Source organism: Hevea brasiliensis, chromosome 1 (genome assembly GCF_030052815.1).
Source record: "Hevea brasiliensis isolate MT/VB/25A 57/8 chromosome 1, ASM3005281v1, whole genome shotgun sequence".
NCBI lineage: Eukaryota > Viridiplantae > Streptophyta > Magnoliopsida > Malpighiales > Euphorbiaceae > Hevea > Hevea brasiliensis.
In genome coordinates this window covers 22,320,774-22,336,096 of record NC_079493.1, presented here as the reverse complement: position 1 = coordinate 22,336,096, position 15,323 = coordinate 22,320,774, and the positions used below count along the sequence as shown (strand labels likewise).

The following is a 15,323-nucleotide window of genomic DNA, read 5'->3' as shown; positions in this document are numbered from 1 at the left end:
TTTAATAAATTAATCAAATTTAAATTTATTGATGTTCAGCTCACTAAGTCTCACAAGCCAATTTATTTAGTAGATTTATAAGTTAACTTGTGAACATGCTTATGAATTAATTAAATTAATTAAAATTATTTAATTTTAAATTTATTATCTTAAATTTAATTAAAATTGAGTAATATAATTTTTTTAACCTTAAATCTAAAATTTATTAGAAATTCAATGATTTATTATTTATTTAAAATTTAATTTAATTTTTAAATGAGTGGAATTTAATCTTATTAATATTCACTTTATTTCTAAATGAAATGAATTCTAACTCAAAAAAATTATAATAAACCAAAGCTCGAGCTTTTCAAAACTCGATTTGGTTAAATTGATTTATACTTTTTTAAGGAAATACTTTGGATGAGAGGCCATCACCCCAAATAAGAAAGAAAAAAAAAAAAAGTAAGGCGAGGGTTATTATGTAATTGTGAAAAATAAAAGGGTGGCTGAAAAGAACAATTGAGGGACACGCCACCCATATAAGCCCATCATGCAATTGCGTAGCTTTGCTTTCCTTAGCTATTGTAAGTTGTTGCTCCTCTCTGTACCTCTGTCTTTGCATTTTTCTCTCTCCTCTTCTGTGGAGGAAACGGAACCAAGACAAAAACCAAACGAATACACTTCTCTACAGTTGCCATTTTCTTGCTTTCCTAGTTGAAGTAACCATGGCTCTCAAGCTCAATCCTTTCCTTTCTCAATCCCACAAGTTGCCTTCTTTCGCTCTCCCACCAATGGCCAGCCTCAGATCTCCCAAGTTCTACATGGCCTCTACCCTCAAGTCTGGCTCCAAGTGAGTTCTTTCTTTTCTTTAAACCTTCATTGCCCTTTTCGTTTTTGATTTTGTCCAATAATAAACGGATCCTTTCAAGATTTCTTGCTATCATGCTGAATCTGGATCTGGATTTTCTTGGTTTTCCTCTTCTATGTTAGCTTTATAGCTTCTTTAGTTTATGTGGGTTTGCTTCTGAACTTCTTTTCTATGTTTCCCAATGCATTTTTCTCTTGTGGGATTTTCAATTTGAAGTTGTTGAGATAGGGGTTCATTTCTTTATAGCAATAATTTATGGACTTTGTTTATGTTTTCAAATGTATTTTCTTATCTTTTTTGTCCTCTTTTTTTTTTTTCCTAATTTGAATTCCATGCCACCTTTTTTATTTACTCTGTTTTCATTTTTTTTCAAGAATTTCTGCTTTGATTTTCAAGCCGGTTGCATAAGTCTCTTGTTGCTGCTGCTGCTGCTTCTACCTCACTTCTAGTTCTCACTCTTTTTTTTTCCCCTCTTATTCGAATTCTTTGACATTAGTTTTATATTTTCACATACTTTTAGGCTTTTCTTAAGAAGTTCTTAGATTTTCTTGTTTGGTTGATTCAAGTCTCTGCTTTTAAAGAATATATGCTTTGTCTCATTTTTTTCTGTGGAAAAATGGGTTTGAGTTTATTATTTATTTCCTTACCATTTTTATATAAATTTTATATAGGCGGTGATTCCAAGGCTTTATTGTTTCAGAATTTGTCCTTTCATATTTGTTTGGTTTTTATTTTTGTTATTTAAAATGGCAAACTCATTTTGGAAGTGAAGCTGATGGCTGATTTTGCTTAATGCAATAATGCGTATTTTAAATGATCTAATTGATCCATCAAACTGTGAGAAAAAGAAAATAACAACGATGGCACAGTCTAGTTTCAGAAAATCAAGTTTCACACGGTTCTACAAAACTTAAAAATTTATTTGATTTTGCTGCTTAACATGATTAAAGTGACTGAAAATGATATGTTGCTCAAAATTTTCTATTCTTTTCTCCAATTGGATTTTGGTGGTGGGAATGCAGTCTATGCTACTACGTTTATCTGTTTCTCTTTTCCAGCTACATTATAAATATGGTGGTTAAGATATTTATTATATGATACATATCAATTTAGGAAGAATTCTTGTGTTAAATGTGCAGTAATACTCTGTCAAAGATTTTGTTTTAATTTCTCCGTCATTCATTTTTGACTTTTTCTTCTTGAGATTTTTTTACATATGTTTCTGAAAAAAAAAAATTGCAGTCATAAAATTTAAATTTACTTTTCACCAATGATTAAGCTAAAAAGATGGTTACTGAAATTTTTTAAATGTTGCATTTATTTATTTATTTATTGGAATTTTCAATTGCATCATTTGTTGTATTTCATGGCTGCATGTTTGTCCACCTGTTGCTTGCTCTTGTTGCTTATTTTTCTCCAGTTTTGTCTGTATGTGGAAGGTTCTTGAATGATGCATGCATTTGATTTTATTGTGACAGAGCAAGACCAGGGCACGTTTTCTGAATTATTATTTTTGCTGCTGCTTCATTATTCTTCTCCGCACTGTTCAATTTGATTTCATGCTACTAAGTTATGAACGAGATGAGTGATCTATGTAGAGCAACCATCTGTTCATTCAATTTAACAATACCAATACATTTTTATGGGCTTACCCATTGATGCCTTTTGTTTTAATTCCTTAAAGAAAATAATATTTTGTTTTAGTTTCTGTGAACATTACTGAATTTACTTCTTGAAAAAGTACATTCAAGTTTGGTGAAAGTTGTTCAGATGCTTGAGTAGACAGATTCCTTTCTTGCATAATTTGAGCAGTGGTCCACATCTTTGACTTTTTCCTTAAGTTGCAGCTGTTTGTCATGTTCTTTGGGACTAAAATTTTGGTTTGTGCTTCTAGGCATTGAATACATCTCTACTTTATTTGACAAGTTGGTTATCTTGAATTTTGTTTTCAATCTTTGTGGACTTTCAGCAGCGTTTTTCTTAATTGAGTAGTTCATGCCTTGTCTGCATAAATATTTAATTCCTTTTTTACTAATATTAACTAGTTTTATTTAATTTTTTAGGTGCTTTGTGAGGCTGATTTCTTGTTTTCTATTTTAAATTTGAAGTAGAATATTTAAGTTGGTGACCCAAGTTTTGATTTCTAGCGTACAGCTGTTGTCATGTTTGCATAAGCTAACGAATTCTTAGGTTTAAGTTGTCTACCATCCCTTCTCTGTCTTAGTTTTGGTAGTTTTAGTCAACTATTTTGTTGATCTCTTGTCTTGTGTTAATATGCACATTGCCTTTGCGATAACTATGAGTACAAATTTCTAGTTCTTTCTATCAATTCTCGTCCTTGGTGATTGTGCACTTATGTTTTCAGGCGCCATTTTTAAATATTCGGATGCCATTTTCTTAGTAACTGGGTTTGTATTATGGTTGTTGGGAATGGGATGCTAGTGGTATTTTGTTCTTGACTTAATTGTAGATTCTGGCCAATTCTGTTTTGTATGGAAGCTTTTCTCCCAATCTTTTAACTCTCTGGTGGATAATATCTGGGAAGTGCACAGATCAAGCGCTCTTAAGAAGTTTGATCACTTTGTCTAAGAGATTTGTGAAAGTATAGAAAACTTTTGGAGAAGGCCAATATCAAGTTGTGTTCCCCATGAAGCTAGTTATTGATAAGGGATTTAGGGAACTGCAGTACAGTTCTTCCCTATGAAGCACTCGTAATGTTTTAACATGAAGTTGTCAAAACTAGATTGGGGTTAGAAATCAAATATCTGTTTTTTGAACTGGGAATTGATACCAATCTTATATAGTAATGTTCAATTGTAAATTGGCTAAAAAAAGATATATACTTAATTAAAAATGAATATTTAATTTCTAATGAAGAAAGCACCATTTACTGTCCCTTGTAGCTTACATGGCTATCTGGCATTAGCTGAATTTGCAGTTGTTTTGCACTTGGACGAGTCAAGTTCAACATATTTGTATACAGAGTTCATATCTTCTGTTAAACATTGATTGGATATGCTAAACCTTGTTTACAGTGACTGAGTCCATCCAATCATTAATTTGCAAAAATTTTCATCTCTCCAAAGCCATTGAAGGCATTATAACGTATTAACAGTCTTTGAGTACATGCTTAACAAAGTTTGGACCAATGAGGCCAACCATTATTTAAACCAGTTAGTAGACAGTTTCAGTGTGTGGATTATATTTGAGTAGCTATATTGGATCGTGCATTTTCATTTAATCATCTTTTGAACTGTGCATGCAAAAGGTAATTAATTGGATTAATGGGCACATTGGTGGGATTCTGTCAATGAACTTTGTTATTTACTTTCATAGCATCTATGCTTTCAGTTTCATCTCCTGTCTTCAATATATATGGTAGGGCATGCAGGAAACACAACTAATCAAATGTGGTATATCTTCTACATGTAATTTCTATATGCACAAAGCTATCCCTAATCCTTGCGACAAATCCAATTGATGCAGGGAGCTTGAGAATCTCAAGAAGCCATTTATGCCTCCTCGTGAGGTGCATGTTCAGGTTACCCATTCTATGCCTCCCCAAAAGATTGAGATCTTTAAATCTCTGGAGAATTGGGCAGAGGAGAACATCCTGATTCATCTGAAGCCAGTTGAGAAGTGTTGGCAACCACAGGATTTTTTGCCAGATCCTGCCTCTGATGGATTTCATGAACAAGTCAAGGAACTTAGGGAGAGAGCGAAGGAGATTCCAGATGATTACTTTGTTGTTTTGGTTGGAGACATGATCACTGAAGAAGCTCTTCCCACTTATCAAACCATGCTGAATACCTTAGATGGAGTTCGGGATGAAACCGGTGCAAGCCCTACTTCTTGGGCAATTTGGACAAGGGCATGGACTGCTGAAGAGAATAGACATGGTGACCTCCTCAATAAGTATCTCTACCTGTCTGGACGAGTGGACATGAGGCAAATTGAAAAGACAATTCAATATTTGATTGGTTCCGGAATGGTAATGTCCTTGTCGCTTTATTTATATTATCTTGAATTTTCTCATAGGCAATTCGAAACAAACATACATATGTTTGCATGCTCAAACTTACTTTCTACGAAGTTCAATTTGGTGGATAAGTAATGACTATGTATATTTATTGCTTACTAAGGATCAAGGAAAGGCCAATAATGATGCATGTTTAATTGACCCTTCACGCACAGGGGTGGGAATTGGTTGATTTGATTTGAAATTTAGTAAAACTAAAGTAACCATTTTTTTTTTCTTGTTTGAAAAGAAAACTGAACAAAACTGAAGTAATTATGAACCAAACCAAACTCATAATTTTGTGCATTGGTTTTTAAATTTAACATATATATGATTTGGTTCAATTCAGTTATTATGATTTCTTCCATGAAAACCAAGCTGAAATACCAAAAAGCATCAGATTGGTTCAGTTTTTGGGTTACCTTTCAAAGAATTAATAAAGCAGATTTACGAAGTAGGCAACCAAATAAATATACTGTGCAATTGTTTTCTGCTTTTCGCTCTATTTGATCACAATGCTTAGTTTCTCTCTCTCTGTTTTTTTAATTATAATTTGTCTTTTTTATTTATGTCGTTTTGTAGGATCCACGGACAGAAAACAGTCCATACCTTGGATTCATCTACACGTCGTTCCAAGAAAGGGCAACCTTCATTTCCCATGGCAACACTGCCAGACTTGCCAAAGAACATGGAGACATAAAATTGGCTCAAATATGCGGTACAATTGCCTCAGATGAGAAGCGCCATGAGACAGCATACACAAAGATAGTGGAAAAGCTCTTTGAGATTGATCCTGATGGAACTGTTATGGCTTTTGCTGACATGATGAGAAAGAAAATTTCTATGCCTGCACACTTGATGTATGATGGCCGTGATGACAATCTTTTTGACCACTTTTCAGCTGTTGCACAGCGGCTTGGGGTCTACACTGCAAAGGACTATGCAGATATATTGGAGTTCTTGGTGGGCAGATGGAAGGTGGATAAGCTAACAGGACTATCATCTGAGGGACAAAAGGCTCAAGATTACGTTTGCAGGTTACCTCCAAGAATTAGAAGGCTGGAAGAGAGAGCTCAAGGAAGGGCCAAGGAAGCAACCACAATTCCATTCAGTTGGATTTTCGATAGAGAAGTGAAGTTATAAGTGCAGAATGGAATACAAATGGTTTGTGGACGCTTTTTCATAGACCTCATATCAGAGTCAGATGTAGAGGTAGAATTTTAGTTGCATTTTGTTTACAAATCCAGTTTAGTTCAACTTCTGTGGAAGGAGAGTTTGATGGGGAATGAATTTGTAAGTTGTAGATGCAGTTGTTTCTTATGTGTTGTCATGAGTATGGTGATAGGGGGCAGCTGTAGTTTTGATATTTGTGTTTCTTTTGCATGGTTTCTTGTACTAGTTTGTTTTTGTCCCAAGTGTCTCGAGTATAAGCACACAATCCTTGTGGAAGTTTTGATGATGATGATGATGATGATGATGATGAACACAATCTTCATACCTCATCTTGATAACCTTTTTTGGTCTTCCATGGGAAACACAATTTGCTCATTGGCATTCCATTGACTGAACTTTCCAGAGTAAAAAATTTCACCATTTTGAACACAGTTGTAAGTGTTAAATACTTTTCTACATGATTATATATATTTTCAAATTGATTATTGGATTACTATTTATCAATCGGGACAAATCATTTTCCTATAATCAAAGATTGAACTACTTGATAATCAGAAACAAGCTCATCAAGTTACAAACTGTACATTACAGGAGAATGGTTTCAAAGAATTCCACAAAACTAGACAAGCCTATACATTAAATGAACTATCCTATTTTTTTCCTAAATTTCCAACTCAAGAAAACTTGAAAACCTGTAATAGAAAGGGTAAAGCAGCTGATGCAAGATTCCAACCATTTCTTATCCCCTGCAGTTGTGGCAATAAAGAAACGCATATTTTCCTTTGAAAAAAAAAAGAATGACTTGTAAAGAAACAAAATTTTCACATACAATGCTGGCAATGATACACACACACACACACACACACACACACACACACACAAGAATACCTTGAGAAGGTAGCTTCATATCTGGCTTTGACTTCCTCACTAACGCATAACTTCATCTAGAAGTTCATCAAAAATCAAATCTTCAAGGTCAAGTGCTATGTCCTCAACATCCAATTGAAGGTTCATCCAACCATCATCTTTTGCCATGTCTTGAGCCACAATATCATCCAATGATTGAGTCGTCTTTAATGCTGTGCTCCGATACCAGCTAATTCTTTTCCAAACTTCCTCAAGAGTATGGTTTCCCTTAGGTAATGGACGTACACGTTGAGTGAAGGAGAAGGATTCTGGGAAGTAGGCCAATGAGCTCTTGTATATCTGAAGTAGTACTTCGTTAATCAAATCAAACAGAAGCTGGTGATCACAGTTGCTGCCAACATCCTCTGAAGAGCATTCCAATTCATGGTTTAAATATGCCTCCAATTCCTTGAACAATGTGGGACTTAATGGCTGGTCTAGTGAGTGCCAGGTCCCAAGACACCCTTGCTCAATGAAACCAGATACTTCAAGAACATCTCTCACATAATTGAAATCAGTATCATCTGGTTCATTTAATTCGAAGAGCACGGAGTGATCAACAGCCACTGCGTATGCATTTTCATCGTTCCCACGGTCTGCACTACTGCAACATCCTGTCAAGGAATTTCTGCTGGACCCATCTTGTAGATTGATAGAAATATTAGGTTCATCAATACAAATAAGCCCAGAATCCACCTCACAACCTGATACAAATTAGAGGATGCAATTCATGACTAATCCAATCAAACTAACAAGAAAGCAAAAAGGTGAAGAATGTACTACCTTAGGAGATAGAACATCACATACTTTTTAGAAGTCAAATCATTATGTTTTTATGATCTTTTATATAATTATGTCTTATTCAACACATTAGATGATTATTCCAATTGGAAGCAATTTGAGTTGTTATAATATCAATTCCACAGTATGCTTTCATCAAATCTACGTTATCAAAGCAAATTTTTGAGCCTCGCATCAATATATGATATTTCCAGGGCAAAGGAAAATGCCAGCCTCACAAAAAACTCATTTTTTTAACAGATTTGTATGCATACCTTTTGAGACTAGGTACTCAGTTTGGCCTGCTATTTCATCTTGAAAATGGTCCTCAAGAACTGAAGCAGGACTTTGCTTTTCTTGCTCAACTCTATCCTCATGTAGTTCTCCAACGGTAGCAACTTCTTCCTCAATAACTGCTGTTGGATCACCTGAATTTTCATCATAATCACAGCTGTTAGCTTCCTCTACTATGTTTTTCTTGAATTCAGCATCTTCAACAGCTTCTCGTGGTTCAAATTGTTTTATAGCCACACAAATGCTTTCCGACTTCAAGTCATTATGAATGACATTCTCAGCGTTTGTATCATAATCAGTAGAAGTCTTAAATGGAATCCCTGAATGAATTGAATTGTGTGATGTCTCATTTGGCAAGGGACAAAAAGACTCGAGATCTGGCAGGGAAAGTCTCCTTCTGACGGTTTTCAAACTGTTGCCAGTTGATGTAAACTTATCTTCATTTGTCAATTTTAAGCTCTTAGATTGAAAGTCATGCCACTTGGCCTTTTTGGTTAAGCTGAACTCAAACAATCGAGCATACCTATCTGCCGACTCATTTAGAGAGGATATTCTTCTTATGTGAGGGAGTTGACCCTTGCTGAGATCATTATCAGAACCATTTGTATCATGATAACTTCCGGAGTTTTCTTTACCATCTAGGTGAGTTGTAACCTCCTTCAACCTTGCAGGAGCATCTTTCTCATCAGTGGACAACTTACAACCAGAAGGAACCCCATAGGGTATGGTATTCATTGATGTGTGTTTATCCTCCTTTTTGCTCTCTTTGAGCATATGTTTTATTTTCTTCATAACATATTTCAAATGAATCATAAATGATTGATGCCACCCATGTTTATTTGTTCCTTGAGATGATACAAAAGAAGAAAAGTTTATTTCCTGAGTAACAGCAAAGACTCCACTATCCTCTGGCCTCAAACCCATTGGCTTATCATGAGAATCCTTGGATGCAACAAACATTGGCACTTCAATCCCAGCAGGAAATTTTTTTTCTTTTGGGAAGGACCAAATTTCTTTCTGCTTGTGTTCAATCGTACTAGGCCTCAAAAATTTAGTGCTTGGGGAATCAGCCAAAGGAAATGACACCGATTTCTTTAATCCTACTTTTTTATTGGAATTCAGCTGAACATGGAAGTTTTTGGCAGCTTGAACATCAGGATCCTGTAGGATTTCCAGGAACAACTTCTTGTTTACCTTAAATAACTCCAGAACATCCACACATTCCATAAATTGGTGACTTGAGATTCCCCTATCAAGCTGTTTCACATCCGAAAGGTTCTCGTTTAATGAGTTGTTCATTAATTTATCACCATTCTCTGTGGAAAATTCTTGCTTTGCAGAAAGCAAGTGTTGTTTTAAGCAACCCTTATCGCTCATGATGTCAGGCAGACTATACGTTCCACTGCGTGTGACACTTTCGTTGGAGCTTGTTGGTCGAGATGGAATCTGCAATCCAGAGGTAGCAGGATCAGCACTCTTCTGTAGGATTATGATTGGATTTGTCCAATCAGTACTTATTCCACCAAGGCCATCTGAAGGTCCTATATGATGGAATGAATGAGTTCTCTGCAACCATGATCTTGCAGACATTTCTTTAGCAATTAATGCTTTTATGCGGGCTTTGCCAGATATCGTATCAGTTGGGGTAGCCTTTGTTGTATGCTGTTCATCCTGATAATTTCATAATAATATACAGTCAAGCAATATTTTTCCATAAAGAAATAATTTTTGCAACAAAGCTCACATCGGACAGATTCCCAAGTATTGTAAAAGTAGGACATGAACTTACAAGTGAGGGGACAGCATCAGAATTCAAATAGTTCTGTACTTCATCCGTATAATGCGCAAAAGAACCAGTTTTTGGATTTCCAAAACCTACACTTGAGGAAATAAGGTTGCTAAATGCATAGAAGCGGAAAATTTTCAGGCAATATATATGTATACAGTAATTAAAGAATGGCATTCCTTGGGCAACAGAGTACATCTTTTCCACTTAGGATTTCCCTTATGCCAAAGTTGAATTGAATTGATGATTGTTAAGTTTGAAACTCAATCGAAATAACACAGATGCTTACATATGGAATGTTTCCCTCTCCTATGTTTTCTGCGTGGAGACATCTTTTTGACACTGTGCCTATGGCTGTAATCAAGAATATGAAGCATGCTCCCCATACAGCCCGGAATATGTCTCTGAAATTCAATATCAGAGTCTTGGCGATCCAAACGCCTTCCCATGTCTCAGATAGGAGAGAAAGTGATCTTCTGATATCTGTACCCACAAAAAATCACAACTGATTTGAACCAAGAGGGCTGCTAAATTTTATATCCTGAAATAACATTAAAAACCCAAGCCTCAGAAAAATCTTTCAAGTCTCCGATACTTAACTAAGTATAATCATCAAACACTTTGTATGTGATAAAAAAAAACAATTATCCAATCATCGGTTATACAGAATTCAAGTATAAAAATCCAAGAAAGGAAAAACCCATGTTAAAAAAGATATAATTAACAAAGCAGTTTATGAATTGATGCTTGAAAACTCATAAACTGGAACTTTCAAAGCCAAGAAAGCTAACCTGAAACAGTAAAAGGCTTAGAGAGACAACTCCGAAGTTAACTATGGCTACAATGGAATTTCACCAAATATGAATATAATATACATATAAAAAGAGAGAGAGAGAGAGAGAAGATATATGAGTTTGACTTAGAAGAAGCAAGAAGAAGGTCGTTAGTCCTCTTGTACCAGAAAATGAAGAACATGAAGAAAAGTTACATGGACGCCAAAAAGCAGTTGTGTTACGCGGGGTTTACCCGCTGATGTCCAGACTATTAAAGAAAAGACTTTGTCCAAACTGATAAGCAAGTCAAAGAAAAAGTCTGTAAGGTAAGCTTTGGGGCAAAGGATTGGATTACCAACCACTCTTGTTCTTGAAATTACAACTGTTTGATTTTTCTGGTTGGATCAAATCAGCTGAGCATGTCGTAATCAGTTTGTAAGCAGATACCCAATAAAATTTAATTAGGGAGACTTTAAATAATATTAAATTAAAATTTAAATACTTTTTTATATAAATTAAAATCAAAGAAAGATAACAATATTATTCTTAACGTTAAAAGATTTTTTTTATTTAGATTTAATTTATTATAAATTAAAATATATAATATATAATAAAATTTATTTATTAAATATATTAATTTTATTATTTATAGCCTATATTCATGTGAATCGAGTCAAAGATATAAATTAGTGGGCTTTGATGAGTGCTATGCAAAGAAGCAAAGAAATTATAAAATAGAAAATATTTAGAAATATGGGTTTTGATTAATGATATTAAAAATGCCTTTTTTTTAAAAAAAAAATTGATTGAGAATTAAAAACTCAATCGAAATTCAATAAAAGAAATTTTCATGAAAAAAAGAAACTTGGAAATAGGGATTGAATGGTTGTGATGTGAAAGATTTTCTATATATGTTGTCTTTGTGCTCATAATTTAATTTCGCCTACTCTCACCAGCTCTCTATTCGCCTTCGCAGAAGTGTTTCCTAATGCAAAATTTCAAGTCTGATTCTTGATGTTTGTATCTATTTTTTATAAATAAAAAATTAATATTTTAAATTTTTAAGAAGAAAAGAAATTATCTTATTTTTTTTTATAGAATGAAAGACACTACATTATTAAATTATTAATTAAATCATTTTTATTTGATAAAAAGAATATTGTTTTTTATGTTTTAGTGAAAATCAGCTACCAATAATATATAAAATTATTAATTAGGAGTTCTTTAAAAAAATATTTTACAAAATATATAATATATTGGTGAGTTTCATGCATGAAATCTAAACCTATATTTATTTTTCATGTAAAACATGCGTATCATATATAATTTTTATATATACAGCTCAACTAAACTAAGATTTTATCTAAAAATTTGAAGTTAGCTATATAGATTTTCTTTCTTTACTCTAAAAGATTTTGAGTTAAATCCTCTGAAATGTGTAATACTTCTAGGCCATGTTGTTCTACTCTCCTACAAATCAATTTAAGTCTACTCCTTCTTTTCTTTTTATCTTCTAACCTAATGTTCTCTACTTGTCTAACTGAAATCTCTGTATATCTACGCTTCACATGACCAAACCATCTCAATCTCTCTTCTCTCAACTTATCCTCAATTGGCACCACTCCTATCTTTTTTTCTAATATTCTCATTACGGACTTTATCTAGTCTAGTATGGTCACTCATCCACCTCAATATTCTCATCTCCGTAACTCTTATCTTAGACACATACGATCCCTTCAGTGCCCAACACTCATTACCGTATAACATGGCCGGTCGTATGGCTGTACGGTAAAATTTTTCTTTAAACTCCCATGGCACATCTCTACTTCAACCATCCAGCTCTAATCATATGACTAACATCCTCCTCACATCCCCTATCTACTTGAAGAACTGAGCTGAGATATTTAAAATGATTAATTTGGGAGTTATCTTCATAATATTAGAGTAATCTTCGTAGCTATAAAATCTTGAATTTGAAATTCAATTAAAATTAATTATATTAAAACAAGAATACTTGAAAAGGGTCCACCTTATAAACATTCCACAAGACTTTTGTTTATTTTAGACTCTATTTATATTTTAAAATCCTTTTTTTTTCCCTAAAATGTACTTTTTTTTACCTTAAGATCATATCAAATTTACTCATCAAATTGAATACTATATAATAAATTATCAATATTGTTGTTCTTACCTACCCAAAAAAATATTGGTGTTGTTAAATTGACTACAAAAGTGGTTGAGGCCCTTTTATGTATTTAATTATATATATTAATGCGATTAATGTTATATTCTAGAATAAAGAAAAAATTATTACTTAGTCTCTATATTTTAATGAAATTAATTATATGGTCTCTCCATTTTAAAAAATATATTATTTAGTCTATGTATTTTATTTTCATTAAACTATTTAATCTCTCAATCAAATTTTCTATTAGTAAAAAAATTTTAATGTTAGTCAAACTATTTTATAGTCCTTCTATTTTAGTGAAATTAATAAGTTGATCTCTATATTTCGAAAAACATATTAGTTAGTTCATAAAATTCGGATCAATTAACTCTTTTGTTCCCTTTATTATTTTTTTATAACTAAATTGTCCTAACTCTCTCTCTCCTTATTTCTCTCTCACCATATGTCTCTCCATGTTTCTCTCTCTGCACCCACACCCTTCTCCCCCCTCGTTCTCTCTTTTTCATTTTTCTATAGAAATTGGTAGATCTCCAAATAATCAAGATAATAATATACAAAAATTATTTTCCTATAGAGAAACTACAAAAATGATACGCAAAGAAATGAATGAAAATACTTGAACAATTTTAAGAAAATATAAATTTATATTTAATCTCCACATTTTTTTATCCAAAAAATATATTTTTCAAAATATTATATTTCAGAAAACAAAGACTAATTAATTAGTTTCACTAAAATAAATAGACTAAATAATAGTAGTTTTTAAAATGCAGGGACTAATTAATTAGTTTCACTAAAATAGGACGATTAAATAGTAGTCTAATAGGCATTGACTAACATTAAATTTGATAGAGGGACTAAATAGTTTAATAAAAATAAAATACAGAAACTAAATAGTAGGAGTGTGTAATTGATCGATTTGTTTCCGAACCAAATTGAACTAACCAAATATTCATATGTACAATTTTAAAGACAAAACCGAAAATTTTCGATTCGGTTCAGTTCATTGATTTACCGAAGCCAAATGATAGCCTCCAAAATCCATATTAACATTCCCAAATCCAAAACGCAAATCCCATCATCAAGCATAAAAAGCATGCAATATAGTATATAGAAACACAAAATCAACACTATTGATATCAAAATCTCAATACCTATTAGATCCATAAAAAGAAACAACTAGAAAAAAAAATTATTTACTGATCAAATAAAAAGAACCAAATTTTTTTACAGATGCTCATATTTTATCCAAACTCTAACAATTTCGCAATCAAACAAAACCTAAGTCAAGGAAAGTTTATTCCTATTCATGTCGATCCATCTAAGAATGCAATGATGTGAATCTTCATCTGGGGAGACGTGATTGTGGATAAGAATTCTACCGTGCTGCTGGAAGTTTCAACAAAAATCAAAGATGAGGCCAGAGTTTCTCTCAAAATTGAAGACACGGAAAGGACATGCAGCAGCCAGGGAGGGTCATTCATGCAAACAACTATTATCAGAAATGAAGAAGAAGAACTAAAAGAAGAAGAACAAGATCGAGGGAGAGGGGTGGGGTTGGGGGGAAGGTGTCGTTGCGTCGAGATAGAGAGGGAGGGGTGCAGGGGCGAAACTAGGATTTCATTTTAGAGTGGCCAAAGTGAAGCTTCATTTTGCCTATGTCTTGCGCAGATTATTTATTTTTTTATTTTAATAGTATAACTTAATATGTATTTTTCTATATTTTATATTTTCATAATCATATTATAACATTTTGTTAATTATAAAATTTTTAATCAATTATAATTTTATTTCAATTGTATCTAAGTAAACAAGCGCCTCCCACTCTAAGGAGAGAGTGAGGGCTCTTGTTGATTCTAGAATGGGAACTGGACTGGGGAAGGAATAAATATACCTAGGCTTAATGTGGAGATTTGGCTCAATTTCGATCAGTTTGGTTGTTTTATTGATTTTTTGGTTTAAAAATGGAACCAAATAAAAAATTGAACTTCTCTAAAATCTTAAATTGAAATCAAATTGATTAATTGAAAAATTGAACTGAAAAAGAAATAGATCAATTCGATTCTATTTTTTAATTAAAATTATTGTGTGATCACCTTTACTAAATAATATATTTTTAAAATATAGAGATTAAATAATTTATTTCATTAAAATAAAAGAGTTAAAGAATAATTTTTTCAATAAAAAGTAAAATAATTTCCCCCCATTATTACTTTTTTTTATAATAAAATATCAATTAAGTATTTGGCTGACTCGCCAATATATCTGATCTCATCGTACTAAAATATTTGTAATTCATTTAAAATTTGAATGACATATAAAATTTAAGGTTCGACTTTTTTTTTTTTATCGAAGAAATTTAAGGTTGGATTAAAGATTAAATCTACGATTAAATAATTCGATTTGAAACTGATTATTTATATTAATTTGATCGTATTTATATTAATTTGATCGACTCAAATTTTGATTTAAAAATTAAATGAATAAAAATTATTTTTATAAAAATTATGTTCTCTTTACGTTCATAGTGTTCATTCAAGATCAATCAATTTGTT

At 32.6% G+C, this 15,323-nt stretch overlaps 2 protein-coding genes across 6 annotated transcripts; one reads left to right on the top strand and one right to left on the bottom strand.

Annotated features, from left to right (window-relative positions):
• Nucleotides 1–542: 542 nt before the first annotated feature.
• LOC110670883 (stearoyl-[acyl-carrier-protein] 9-desaturase, chloroplastic) lies at nucleotides 543–6,472 on the top strand. The gene is made up of 3 exons (XM_021833177.2): nucleotides 543–832; nucleotides 4,337–4,841; nucleotides 5,451–6,472. Exons 1-3 carry the CDS (start codon nucleotides 708–710, stop codon nucleotides 6,009–6,011), a joined length of 1,191 nt encoding a protein of 396 aa, XP_021688869.2. The 5' UTR covers nucleotides 543–707; the 3' UTR covers nucleotides 6,012–6,472.
• Nucleotides 6,473–6,558: 86 nt separating this feature from the next.
• LOC110670881 (uncharacterized) lies at nucleotides 6,559–10,919 on the bottom strand. Of its 5 annotated transcripts, XM_058144603.1 has the most exons (7): nucleotides 10,766–10,919; nucleotides 10,599–10,645; nucleotides 10,097–10,348; nucleotides 9,811–9,896; nucleotides 8,003–9,692; nucleotides 6,930–7,651; nucleotides 6,559–6,787 (listed from the first exon to the last, which is right to left on the bottom strand). In XM_058144603.1, the coding sequence occupies exons 3-6, from the start codon at nucleotides 10,254–10,256 to the stop codon at nucleotides 6,969–6,971; spliced, it is 2,619 nt and encodes an 872-aa protein (XP_058000586.1). In that variant the 5' UTR covers nucleotides 10,257–10,348; nucleotides 10,599–10,645; nucleotides 10,766–10,919; the 3' UTR covers nucleotides 6,559–6,787; nucleotides 6,930–6,968. The 5 variants fall into 5 exon arrangements, with proteins under 5 accessions (XP_058000586.1, XP_021688865.2, XP_021688866.2 ...); XM_021833173.2 differs by having other exon boundaries at nucleotides 6,559–7,651; XM_021833174.2 differs by having other exon boundaries at nucleotides 6,559–7,651; nucleotides 10,097–10,290.
• Between the last annotated feature and the right edge of the window lie 4,404 nt (nucleotides 10,920–15,323).